Source organism: Pelobates fuscus, chromosome 1 (genome assembly GCF_036172605.1).
Source record: "Pelobates fuscus isolate aPelFus1 chromosome 1, aPelFus1.pri, whole genome shotgun sequence".
Taxonomy (NCBI): Eukaryota; Metazoa; Chordata; class Amphibia; order Anura; family Pelobatidae; genus Pelobates; species Pelobates fuscus.
In genome coordinates this window covers 297,539,798-297,554,163 of record NC_086317.1, presented here as the reverse complement: position 1 = coordinate 297,554,163, position 14,366 = coordinate 297,539,798, and the positions used below count along the sequence as shown (strand labels likewise).

The following is a 14,366-nucleotide window of genomic DNA, read 5'->3' as shown; positions in this document are numbered from 1 at the left end:
ATGGGAATATAATGCAAAGTAGTTTGCTAAAAAAAATAATGCTTGCAAGAGGGAACATTATTGAGAGGGTCATCATATACCTAGTCATTAGTGAGTAAAGAGTGATTTTGGAAGAGGAGTGAGAAATACTATCAGATAAAGGAATTCTTGGCAATAATCCTTTTTATGTTTTCTAGTGTCACAGCCTCTAGCACTGTCCATTTTTGGTATTTTTGCAGGTAGTACCTCTAAACAAGTTATTTAAATGGTCTTGGCTGCCATGGAGAATTGCCTTCACACCTGGATTTCACCAGATAAACCAACTTGGGGTCATGTCTTTAAAAATTGTGTTCAAATTGGATTGGGTTGAGGCCTCCGAGAATAGGCAACAATGTTTTTTTTTCAATTCGTGGGAGCTTTATATTTAATCTTTAGATTAGCATCACAAGAGTTTTATGCACAAAACATTTCAATTCACTCACTGGTACTCAGCAAATATTTCACCAGAAGCTTCCGGGGGGACAAAGGGAAATCTATTTTATAACAGGAGTTAGTTATTTGGAGCAAACTGTGTTATTGTTGTTGACTTTGCTATTAATTTAAAATGGTAATTTTGCTTTTATATATATATATATATATATATATATATATATATATATATATATATATATATATATATATATATATATATATATATATATATATATATATATACATATATATATATATACACATATAATATTGGAACTTAAAAGTATGCTTTGTGTTATTATGGATTTATCTTGTATGATACATCTAAGGAGGTCATCATTGCAACCATGACACCTGTCCTTTTGACTCATTTAAAGCAATAACATGTCTTTGGAAAAAAATACTGACTGAGCATCATGGGATAACAATCAGCAGTGCCAAGCTTAGTTATCACTTTCCACGCTCACAATAGAAACTGAAATGTTTCTTTTAATTGGGATAAACATATCGCTCTTAGAATGAGATAAGATATCTGTGGGAATAGACCAAGACAGAGAAGTAATTTGCATAATGTGAAACATGGCATTTCAAATACAAAATGTGCATGTTTCACTGTGAGATCATTCAATTCGCTAAGCTGAATATAGTTTTCTTCTGTTTGACTTACTAACACGATTAAACATCTGGCTTAATGAGTAAAAGGACACAAGAACCGCTTGAAATATAGTTTATTTTTAGACAGAAATGGAATCCTAGGCACAGTATTAGGCATTATAGAGAACACAGAGGCAATAGGTTAGTGTGCACTGTTCTGTACAAAAATACAGTCTGAATAAATTACATTTCTAGCTATAAGATTGGACTTTATTTACCGGTCAGTTCATTGCATGTTTAATATTATACACTTACATGCTATTCCATATATATCACTTTTATTTCAAACACATATGTCTCTCTATATTTAATTTATCTTATACTGTACTTACAAAAGTTAAACATAATTGTGCAAGAAACAGGAGCTGGATATTCAATGGAGGCACATAAACATGTTATGCCATATAAATATGAATAAGTACTGTAGCCCTGCTGGCATTATCATGACAATTCAGTATATAAAATAAATTGAAGACTAATCTCATTGTAAGTCCAACCCTATACAATGACTAATAAGCATATTAATAATGTTGTCACTATACACACAGGCTTCTTTAAGAAAGGACATACCATAGACGCATTGTTAGCAAACAACTGTAGGTGGCGCTTTGTGCCACTTTTTTGCATACAAACTTAGATTTTTTTTTTCTTAAAGTGAAAAAAAAAAGATTCAAATATCACTTTGACTTTTTGTTACAGTTTGAATATGCATCTAACAAAAAATAATATTGGTGACATTTTGGTGTTATACTTTATATTTTTTATGGAACATATTAATCAGAAGACAAAATATATAATTACTATAAGCATTATATGTTTATCATGTAAGCATGTGAATCAGTGATCTTTCAATAACTAAAATATAATGTTGTTGTTTTGAAGATGAGGTGCTTATCAAAAGGACACTCCACAGCGCAGAGGTATAAGAATGAATCAGCTAAGCCATCAAGAAAAAAAAAAAAACAATTGCACCATAGCAACTTACTCTCCTTAAATAAGCATTTATGAGAAAATATAGGATGTTACATTTCCTATTAACCTTTTTTTTTAATTGTTTTTTAATAATAATAGCAATACACAAAAGAAAGAAATAAAGAAATTAAGGAAATTAATGCATAAGTAAATGTAATTTTTGGTTATCTTAAAAAGTAAAACTGTAATGCTTTAAATAAGATGTAGATACAAGGAGATGTATGTGTTTCTATAATACTCCCTATAACAAATTAGGACATTTTTGAATATATGTCATGTTGTAAATGCGCACATGCTCACTACCACCAAAGATGCAGATCACATCCCAGGAAACAAAAATAGAGATGCGATGTTCAGGTGGTTTTATAATCCTTTTTGGAGTGCCCCTTTGGTGTTTCTCAATAGTTTACTTAGTCCCTTTTATAATAATTAAAAATCTAGCTAAAGTTATATGACTTTGTGACCTAAATCTGTTTTGATAAACAGCAAACAGTACCTTTACGATGGCTAAGCATAGGTAGTTCTTTCATATTCCAAATGTGTGTAAAGACTTTTCCGACTCTTAAATCGTAAACATACTTTTAGTTGAACACAAAACAAAGTGGCTCAATGAACTGGTATTTGATGTTCTACTTTTACAGTATCTATATATTTTATTTAGCAACATTTTGTTCATGTATTTTATAAGCATCGTGCAGTAAATATAATAAACAGTACAAATAATGGTGATGCTCTATATAAAGTAATATTGTGCTTGGTTTATGCAGCAATTGTCTTAGATTCCATCATATAGCCTTTCATATATTAATTACCTCCCTGGTCCTTCTGCATTTATTAACGCATCTTAAAGCAAGCCATGATTTTAACACATATTTTACAGCAACAAGAGGGGATGTCTCATCTTTTACATTCTTAAGATTAACTTGCATGGATTTCATTACATTCTTTTCAAATATCTACAGGCTTGCCATAACCATCCATTTCTTGTCAGGCTCTTTTCTCTAAAGCTAGTGTTATTTTCTAAAGTGCTTTGTACAGTGTCAATACTCTCTATGCATTAACTTGTAGGTGCCGTCTTATGTTTTACAATCAGTAGCAATCATGTAGTAGTACTTTACTATACAAACTTGAAAAGGTTGTTATGGAACTTCATTTCTACGGATGTTTTGCTAGTCCTATAGTCGAACGGCTCTTAGAAGCAAGTATGTTTTATGTGTGGACCAGACAAAAAATACCATATTTACTCGAATCTAATGTGCCATTAAATCTAATGTGTATTCAAATTTTGAAACCTCGAGGCCAAAATATTTTTTTCACTGGCGAATGTAATGCGCATTTGTACTACTGTACAACATGTAGGTCGATAAGCAAGTGCCGCCCTCTGACTGGGTTGAAATTCGCCCATGTGAACAAAGATGTAAGGAACAGATTAACTTTACACAGAAACCAAGTCTTGCATCTGTGTTGCAGTGATGCGAATTTTGCCCTGGCGAATTCACGTCACATGCCCATTGTATCTAATGTGCCATTCATACTCTAATCTAATGTGCCACCGAATGTAATGCACGTTTAAATTTTGGAGACTTTATTTTGCCAATGAAGGTACACATAAGATTCGAGTATATACAGTGATATCCCTAAAAATATTTACAATTGTTTATGGTTGCTGATTTCAAGATACTTTTTAGTTATATTATCCTACATTAACGAAATACTTATTAAAAAAAATATGTTACTAAATGCTATAGATTTACAAAAAATGCACAAATCATATTTCTTTAGGCTGTGGTGTGTACACATGTGTGTGCTATAAATTAATTCAGCTGAATCCTATGTATACATTGTGAACTATGAGAGTGTTTTTTTCCCTTTTGCTAATTGTGTTATTTGTTACGGTTTCTTCTATTAAAATTCTGACTCCAACTCTAAACTATGTGAACACAAATACTAACTTTGGTTTATAAGAGTAACACTCCTATCATGCACCTTCTTCTATCCATTCTTTGCATCGATAAGCGAAATGAGAATTAAATAATTTTAAAAATGCACAAGTGATACCTTTTTTGGATAAGGTATCTTTCAAGCAGCTTAGTACCCTTAACGCTTGAAAAATATTAATTTTGCTTTGCCAATAGATGTATCAATTATACAATTATTTTATTATGGTATTCTCATTTGGTTAACTAGCTAACCTGGAACCGATAAAACAATTACTGTATTTGTATGCTGCAATTTATTGATATAATGAGGTATAAATACAGACTACATCAGGGCAACTGCATACAGGCCAACTTTGTATATAATACTAGGATTTTTGGAATATGTATTTTAAAACATAAATAATGATATACTAGAAATTGCCAGGATTGGCACATTTGTGTAATATGATAGATTTTACACTTTCATTACCACTACTATATATGATTTATAATTGCCAATAAATTGCAGTTTTTGTACAAAATTGTTGTTGAAACATTTCACTTGCAAGTCATTGACTGTATATGTATATAAATATTGCTCAATTACTTTCAGTGACAACAATAAATGTTGTTTCTGTTGGATATCCTATAATACAGTATCAAAATATTTTATGTTTGCATTTTACAATAGTTCAATGCATATCATACTATGAGTTGTTAGGTAATCATTCTGAAGAACTAGTGGATTTATTAACCAATATTATATGTCTAATGTTGTGTTGCCTTTTTTATATTTATTGCGCACATTGCTGTGCTTGTGCCCTCCAACCCATTGTTTCTACGAGTACTGATGATCTCCGGGCAGGCAAGGGATTGCCTCGACACTGGTTTTGAGATTAGTTAACACTTTTTTACATTTACAGGTTGAGGGGGTTTAAGATACTCCACCACACTGTACTGTTATATATAAATGAACTGTATGTATTTAGAACTCTGGAGTGTTTCCTTAATCATGGTGTGTAATGTAAAGTGTTACCTTTATGGATACAAAGTATTTGAAGGCTGGAACATTGAAAGCAAGACACATCTCTATTAACAGCTACATTTGTAATAATTGTTTTATTTCCCCTACTAAACCTTTGTTTTTTTAATTTGTTGTACAGAAAACCTTACAGCAAGATATCTAGCTCGATAGGACATGTGAAGTAGAATCACTAAACACAATAAAACCTAATTATTGATGATAAGTTCCATTAATAAAATAAAAAAAAAATATTTAACATGTAAATGTTCACAAAAACATGACATTTATTGGGAAGGAAATATAGCTGGTTCGCTTGTTTCTAGCTGTGTCACCTTTAAGCAGCTTAACTCTTATATGACCATAATGAAAGAAAATAATTTAAATGTTAAAGTTTACTATTAAAAATCTGACTCCAACTCTAAACTATGTAAACACAAATACTAACCTTTAATACTTTAACTCTAAAGAATTACTGATAATTCTAAAATTTGTTAAAAAGCAGCAAGTGATCTGTCTGCTTTTACAGTGGTGGCTGAAGTGGTAAAAGTAAGTTCTTCCTCATTGGAACCTTATTCTACCTGCTGCTATTAAATTTTCTTCCTTCCAGAAGCTGCCTTCAAATATTTTCCAAATGCATTGCCATTACACAACGGTTCAGTGAGAAATATGGGGAAATCAGTCAATAGCTGTAGAATAATGCTAATCTAATTCCACATCCTAACACAATCTATTGGTGTTAACATTCAGTTATAGTTTAGTTTTGTAGAATTGCTATACTACCCAAACAATATATTGTATAGCTGTAAATTACAGAGGCAGTGTTAAAAAAACAGCTTTTCATATTCAACAAACGGCAGTTTTCCAGGTGGATACTGGTAAGCAGTAAGACCAGGAATAACTTTCTGATATCTCATGGAATAATGTGGTACCTACTCATTTAATTAATTACAATTCAATGTACTTATCTGGTAAATCACTAAGTTTGATATCAAGCATACATAAGTGTTCCTAAAATCATATTAATTGATGGTCCAGGAAATAAAGAACAAAAAAAATAAAAAATAAAAGACTGACACATTTCAGTGCTGAATATTACTTTTCAAAGGAATTCATGTATATAGAAAATGATGAAAACTTAGTAGTTAGCAATTTCGTCTATACGTAACAATACAATATTTCCTTGCAGCTAATAATAAATTGGTAGGATGCATATTTTTCTAGTAGATTCTAACATATTTTATGTTTAACCCCTTAATCAGTTATTTTTATTGATTTACCAAAAGATTATAAAATATTTTCAAAGAATACCTACATAGAACTTTGTACAATTTACTAAAAATTGAAGGTGATAGTGTTCTAATAAATCGCACATCAATTATACTAGGTGTAAAAAAATATTCTAATTTTACAATAATTATTTGGCAAAAATAAAATATGTTGACTCAAAGCAGTTATTAAGTGAGCAGACAAAACAAAACTGCAGACTGCATTAAAGTTCTATGTATAAGATCACATAGCTTTTTATTCAGATACATGAAAACTTTGATTTCCTTGTTGATATAATTCTAAATATCATATGATTAAGATTTAATGGTAGAATATTTTCAGACAGTTATTCTTATGTACAAACTTGGCAACCACAAGCTGTATCCAATTTCTTAAGGTGCTTAACCTCTTAACTAATGATGGTCCATGTCACCTAACAATCTAGGGCTGAATTCCCATAGCAAGCAAAGCTTATTCTGCTTACTTAATTTCCTATAGTCTTCAATAGAAGAATTTAGAAAGCAACATATATCCTTACTCTTCTAAAGTAATCCAGCCCTTTATCTTGGAAGATCCAATTCCATATGGAATCTCTCACTTCTGTAGTGACAGGAATGATGTCCAGAAAAAAAAAACATGTCTTCATGATCAAAATGTGATGATGGCATAGAATGTTTTAACTGGGCAATGCCACAGAAAACTGGCACACAAAACACCAAAGTAAACACAGTTCACACAAGTTAAAATTGGTGTTGGTAAAAACTGAATAGTTTCCAAATTTGTTAGTGTCATAGTGTCAGAGATAATCTTGACACTGGCTATTGCATTTGTCTTATCTGCTGATTGTAATGAATCATATTATATTTTTTTTTTAAGTCATGTAGCTGGTATACTCTGGTATTTTGGCATCTTGTCTACGGGACTAATACGGCTAATCCAATTTACACAAGTAATTTAATATATGTACGGTGGGTGCAATATACTGTCACATAATGTCTTGTGCCCTTTCAAGGAAATTATTTGTAAACTAACAAAATATATTTTTGTCACGAGAATGCACACAAGGGTATCAGTCATACAGGGGCTCTAAGCTAAACAAATATTAAGGATTACTTAAAGTAACATGCACTTAATCAAGTAAGGCTTTGTAGAACACATCAAATTAGTTGATTAACTGCATATTATTCAAATAAATCCCTAAAGCATGTCATGACTGATGATAACTTAGAACTGGTTGGATAGGCTCGGACTTAGAATACGCTTTTTCCATTGGAAATATCGATACGCACTATAGCAAATGTATATACCTTTTTTTCACAAAAATAGTTCTTTGCAAGCTAACAATCAACTAAATAGTTTTTTTAGATTTTAAACACTAAATCAGAGTTCAAATAAAAACAGTAAATGTATTTTCTATATTGATTTCTGTTCTGTCCCTCTTATCCTAAACAAATAGGAGTCATGTTCCCGCAAATGTTGATTAAATTGTATCTGTGCTCTAGATTGCTACTATATAAACCACAGATGTTATGAAAACTCTGAAGTCAGTTTCTGTTTTCTTTTTTCCAGACATGACACAAACCTCATCCATCATTTATTCTTCCAATTTTCAAATCACAGCATCCAACTAAAGCAATCCAAGGAAGTGGTTAGCATAACAGCATGAAGCAGTGGAAAGATTCCTCCTTTTGGGTTTTGTATGAGAAGTATCCTGGTAGGATTTAAGCATCCAATTCACTCTTGTTTTTTATGCAATTTGTAATGTGACAATGGGTGTGCAACTTCGTCACTTCTACTGATGTAACAAGACATTAGCATTTTTACAGTTTGGCATTTTTTTTTATTATATCCAATATTCCAACAGTTTCTGTAAGTGAATGTAAAGCTGGTTATACTATTGGCAGCCAAAAGGCAAGGGAATAAATCAGATGAGCAGATTCTTTTGATGATTCCGTTGTGTTTTAGAAAACATAGATAGAAAAAAGTTGAGTAATCCTATTTGTTACACTTTCTTTCACTCAACGCGTCTAGTAGTAGTCCTCATAGTTTTTGGGGTTCAGGCAGTAAAGTATGGCACCTCCAAATGAAAATATAGTTGCTCCCCAAGCCAAGCCGTAACCCCAGTTAAATTCATGATATATTTTTAAAGTGACCGTTTCGATGAACTTGATTGGATACAACACAAGGCCGCAGACCTGGAGAACAACTGAATCAAAAGAAAAATATGTTATTCAAAATGACAGGCAGAACAAAACAACATAAACTGTATGTCCAATCTCAAAATGTACTGAATGTCACTCAAGTGATTTGAATTTTGATTTATACAGTGTACACTTTATTATAATAAAATAAATACATGTGTATATAAGCTATGGAAAAGCACTAATTAATTTCTAGTGTACAACAAATATGTTCAAAGAATCTTCAAACATTGAGGAATTGATTCTGAAACAGTCTCGTACTGCTTAAAATATCTTTAGTTATCATATTTATATTTGTATAAAATACAAATAAAAACATTACTAATAACAAAACTATGCAAATTGTATTGCTAAACATATATGTCCATGTTTTTTTTTCATGTACGTTAGTCGCACTATATAAATTCTGAATAAATTGAAATGTTGTACAAAACCTGTATATTTTTGCTAAACAAAAAAATAAATGCTAGATCAAAATAAGATAAATTGACTAATATGACATTGTAATGTACTTGAAGTATTTGGGGAATTTTCATTTAATGATTTGTTCACTTTAGAAAGGTAGAATGTATTAAAACTGATAAGCAGTTGATAGACTTGTGTTTAGACATGATTTTCATTTGATAGGAGTTTCTAATAACTAGCATTCCCGCTTCTCAGCTTTATCTAAAGAAGCTTATTGAAGTGACTGGTATTAGAGTAAGCTCTCAAAGTCCCAAATCAGTCTTTACTTCCTCTTTGATTGCTTCTAAAACTTTATAGAAGTCTGCGACTTGGTACACACAATTTCCCTTAGCAATCATACGAAATCTTTTTTTTCTTTTTTCATTTACTCATTCAGGATTGCCAAATTGTACTATTAATCTGCAGATCACAGGCAAAACTATGATTCCCATAGACATATATATGCAACAAAATTATTCATAAATGCCTTATACGAAATACACAAATACCAAAGATCAGAGAAGATCCATAACAGATACACTTAAATACAGTGCTTGTTATATATTGCTTAGAATATGTCTCCATTAAGGAAACTATAAGCTCTTGTGGTAAAATATATGGAACTTTTCCCTTTTCACTGTTAGCATTACATACAAGTTAACATAATAATGGTATTAGTATTTAACATGGGATTGGTAAGCACAGATAGTCATCCTGGACAATACATTATTCCTTAGGGGTGGTACATGCTATTAGTGCCTGTATGTCTCTCCATCTCTCTGGCACTCAATTTGCAGGAAGTCTCAGCACTCTGAAGTGGCATGGGTTTACCCAGTTCCCATGCATTAGCATAAAGAAAAGCATTCTTCACTTCCAGAATCAAGTATAAACACTTTGTTTCATGTGTTTGTGTAAAATAAAATGTAGTCTTTAAAACCTCAAACACCTTCATTTATACTATAGTAATGATTAACAGCTTCTCAAGGAACTTATTTAGCTGCTTGAAGCCAGCGATCACTGATCAAATGCCTGCAAGTGTGCAGAAAATGTCACTGCCTTCAAATTCAAAGGTTTCAATGGGGCATATCATATCATTTAGTCGCTGTTACTGAGACATGGTATAATGAGAAAAATGACTGGGACATAGCAATACCAGGGTACTCTTTATATAGAAAAGACAGGGAAGGCAGGGGTGGGGTGGCCCTGTATGTGAAGGATAGCATAAAATCTAGCCTAATAAAAGTTAGTGAGGTGAACATAAAGTCTGTTTGGGTTACGTTAGAATTTGGTAATCACACAGTAATTCGTGTAGGTGTGATTTATAGGCCCCCAGGACAAATTAAAGAGTTAGATAATCTACTAGTTGAGGAAATAGCTAAAATGACAATGAAGGGAGAAGTTATCATCATGGGTGACTTTAATCTTCCTGATGTCAATTGGAAAACAAAAATAGCTGCTTGTGCCAGGAGCACACATATTCTAAACTCCCTACTGGGATTGTCTCTAAAACAAGTTGTTGAGGAGCCAACTCGTAAAGAGGCCATACTATATTTAGTGTTAACAAATGGAGATTTGGTATCCGATATTACTGTAGGTGAAAGTTTAGGATCCAGTGATCATCAATCAGTGTGGTTTAGTATAAGAACAGTGACTGAGTCACACCACACAAAAACAAAAGTTTTAGACTTTAGAAAAACAGAATTTTCTAAAATTAGAATATGTGTAAAGGAGTCATTATCAGACTGGAGCAATTTAAATGGCGTCCAAGAGAAATGGGATTATTTAAAAGTTGCACTACTGAAGGCAACAGAAAATTGCATTAGGCTTGTCAGTAAAAGCAAAAAATTCAAGAAACCACTGTGGTACTCCGCAGATGTGGCCAAAATAGTAAAAAACTAAAAGTTGGCATTTAGTAATTATAAAAAAACACAGAGTGAGGAAGACAGAATGATCTATAAGATTAGGCAGAAAGAAGCTAAGCAAGTTATAAGGGCTTCCAAATCACACACAGAAGAGAAAATAGCACAGTCAGTAAAAAAGGGAGACAAAAGTTTTTTTAGATACATAAATGAGAAAAGAAAAGTAAAACAAGGATTAGTTAGATTAAAAACAAAAGAAGGAAGGTATGTAGGAGAGGATAAAGGTCTAGCTGACTGCCTCAATTAATATTTTTGTTCGGTATTTACAGATGAAAATGAAGGAGAGGGACCTCAGTTAAGAAAAAGGATAAATTAGTTATTTATTACACGTGAGTTTACAGAGGAAGAGGTTCTATTTCAACTGTCAAAAGTAAAAACAAATAAGTCAATGGGACCTGATGGAATACACCCAAAGCTATTAAAAGAGCTTAGTGGTGTACTAGCAAAACCATTAACAGATTTATTTAACCAATCATTGATAACAGGAGTAGTCCCAGAAGATTGGAAGTTAGCGAATGTTGTGCCCATTCACAAGAAAGGTAATAGGGAGGAGTCAGGCAACTATAGGCCAGTAAGCCTTACTTCAGTACTGGGGAAAGTGATGGAAATCATGTTAAAGGATAGGATTGTTGAACATCTAAAAACACATGGATTTCAAGATCAGAGACAACATGGGTTTACTTCAGGGAGATCATGCCAAACTAATCTTATTGATTTTTTTGATTGGGTAACTAAAATTATAAATCAGGGTGGTGCAGTAGACATTGCTTACCTAGATTTCAGTAAGGCTTTTGACACTGTTGCACATAGAAGGCTTATCAATAAACTGCAATCTTTAAGTTTGGATTCCAATATTGTTGAATGGGTAGTCAATGGAGTATATTCGAAGCTTGGGCTTGTCACCAGTGGGGTACCTCAGGGATCTGTACTTGGACCCATTCTCTTTAATATTTTTATTAGTGATATTGCAGAAGGTCTTGATGGTAAGGTATGTCTTAAGATATGTAACAGGGTTGATGTTCCAGGAGGGATAAGCCAAATGGCTAATGATTTAGGTAAACTAGAAAAATGGTCAGAGTTGTGGCAACTGACATTTAATGTGGATAAGTGCAAGACAATGCATCTTGGACGTAAAAACTGAAGGGCAGAGTACAGAATATTTGATAGAGTCCTAACCTCAACATCTGAGGAAAGGGATTTAGGGGTTATTATTTCTAATGACTTAAAGGTAGGCACACAATGTAATAGAGCAGCAGAAAATGCTAGCAGAATGCTTGGTTGCATAGGGAGAGGTATTAGCAGTAGAAAGAGAGAAGTGCTCATGCCATTGTACAGAACACTGGTGAGACCTCACTTGGAGTATTGTACGCAGTACTGGAGACCGTATCTTCAGAAGGATATTGATACCTTAGAGAGAGTTCAGAGAAAGGCTACTAAACTGGTTCATGGATTGCAGGATAAAACTTACCAGGAAAGGTTAAAGGATCTTAGCTTGGAGGAAAGATGAGACAGGGGGGATATGATAGAAACATTTAAATACATAAAGGGAATCAACACAGTAAAGGAGGAGACTATATTTAAAAGAAGAAAAACTACCACAACAAGAGGACATAGTCTTAAATTAGAGGGACAAAGGTTTAAAAATAATACCAGGAAGTATTACTTTACTGAGAGGGTAGTGGATGCATGGAATAGCCTTCCAGCTGAAGTGGTAGAGGTTAACACAGTAAAGGAGTTTAAGCATGCGTGGGATAGGCATAAGGCTATCCTAACTATAAGATGAGGCCAGAGACTAATGAAAGTATTTAGAAAATTGGGCAGACTAGATGGGCCGAATGGTTCTTATCTGCCATCACATTCTATGTTTCTATGTTTCCTACATTCAGTGAGGGGGGATGAGTGCATGGATTTTCCCTTTTCACTCTTAGCATTACACTAACATTCCAGAGAGTGATAAAGGGTGTTATCACAGTTTCAAATACTTTTAGTTTAGAAATACATGATTTAACTGTTAACATTTTTTAGTAAGCTGTATTAGTAATGGCTTCAGGGACCTTATAATTACCTTCAATCAAAATATTTGACCATTTATACTATCTCAATTTGTCACATCTACTGTATATGAGAATTTATTTTTTATTTTATCCTAACATTTAAGACCCAGTGTGAAATATTGTCACAAAGTCTAACGTTTTTATTACCTATATTATTTTTATAAAAGATGAAGGAATAAATGAACAATATAAATTGTGTAAAGTTTCGTAATTTAAAAATTAAAATGTTGTCTGAAAAACATTTTATATACAAAATTGCTATTTTGCAATATATATGTTTGTATGCTATCTATGGATCCCTTGCTTGAATATATGTTATGCTAATATTTTTTTTTTAATCATAAAGTGATTGGGTGTGAAGGGGCGAATGTGCTAAGGGCTAATTGGCTAATTCTGTGGGAGAAGAGATGTTTTGAACTTTTCTGAACCTGAACTTTCTGTTTTTAATACATTTATCCCAGGCAGATGGGATAAGGAAAAAGTACCGTATATACTCGAGTATAAGCCGAGTTTTTCAGCCCATTTTTTGGGCTGAAAAACCCCAACTCGGCTTATACTCGAGTCAGAGTCTGTATTATGGCAATTTGCATTGCCATAATACAGACTGGGGGGAGAGGGGGGCTGGCAGAGCTGTACTTACCTTTCCTGCAGCTCCTGTCAGCTCTCTCCTCCTCTGCGCCGTCCGTTCAGCACCTCGGTCAGCTCCCAGTGTAAGTCTCGCGAGAGCCGCGGCTCTCGCGAGATTTACACTGGGAGCTGACAGAAGAGCAGAACGGACGGCGCAGAGGAGGAGAGAGCTGACAGGAGCTGCAGGAAAGGTAAGTACAGCTCTGCCAGCCCCCCTCTCCCCCCCACTGAACTACCACTGGACCACCAGGAAAGGAGAGCCCCCCTCCCTGCCATATATCAAGCAGGGAGGGGGGACGAAAAAAAAAAAAATAATAATAATAATAAAAAAAAAATTAATAATAAAAAAAAGGGGTATAAGGACCACTATGGGAGGGGGGGGGGGGGGGTATAAGGACCACTATGGGAGGGAGGGGGGGTATAAGGACCACTATGGGAGGGAGGGGTGGGTTAAGGACCACTATGGGAGGGGGGGGGTATAAGGACCACTATGGGAGGGAGGGGGGGTATAAGGACCACTATGGGAGGGAGGGGGGGTATAAGGACCACTATGGGAGGGGGTGGGATAAGGACCACTATGGGAGGGAGGGGGGGTATAAGGACCATTATGGGAGGGAGGGGGGGTATAAGGACCATTATGGGAGGGAGGGGGGGGTATATGGACCACTATGGGAGGGATGGGGGGGGGATAAGGAACACTATGGGAGGGAGAAGGGGGATAAGGACCACTATGAGAGGGAGGGGGTGGGATAAGGACCACTGAGGGAGGAGGAGGGGAAGTCAGGACATATGGGGGGGGGGGAGGGGGCGGCAAATTTTTTTTTGCCTACGGCGGC

General features: G+C 34.1%; 1 protein-coding gene across 1 annotated transcript in view; it reads right to left on the bottom strand.

The window, feature by feature from the left end:
• Positions 1-6,514: 6,514 nt before the first annotated feature.
• The window catches only part of TMEM47 (transmembrane protein 47), a 100,452-nt gene continuing 92,600 nt past the window's right edge, over positions 6,515-14,366 (bottom strand). The window contains exon 3 of the mRNA XM_063457881.1: positions 6,515-8,491. Coding sequence (XP_063313951.1) covers positions 8,313-8,491 — 179 coding nt within the window. The 3' untranslated portion in view covers positions 6,515-8,312. The remainder of the gene's footprint in view (positions 8,492-14,366) is intronic.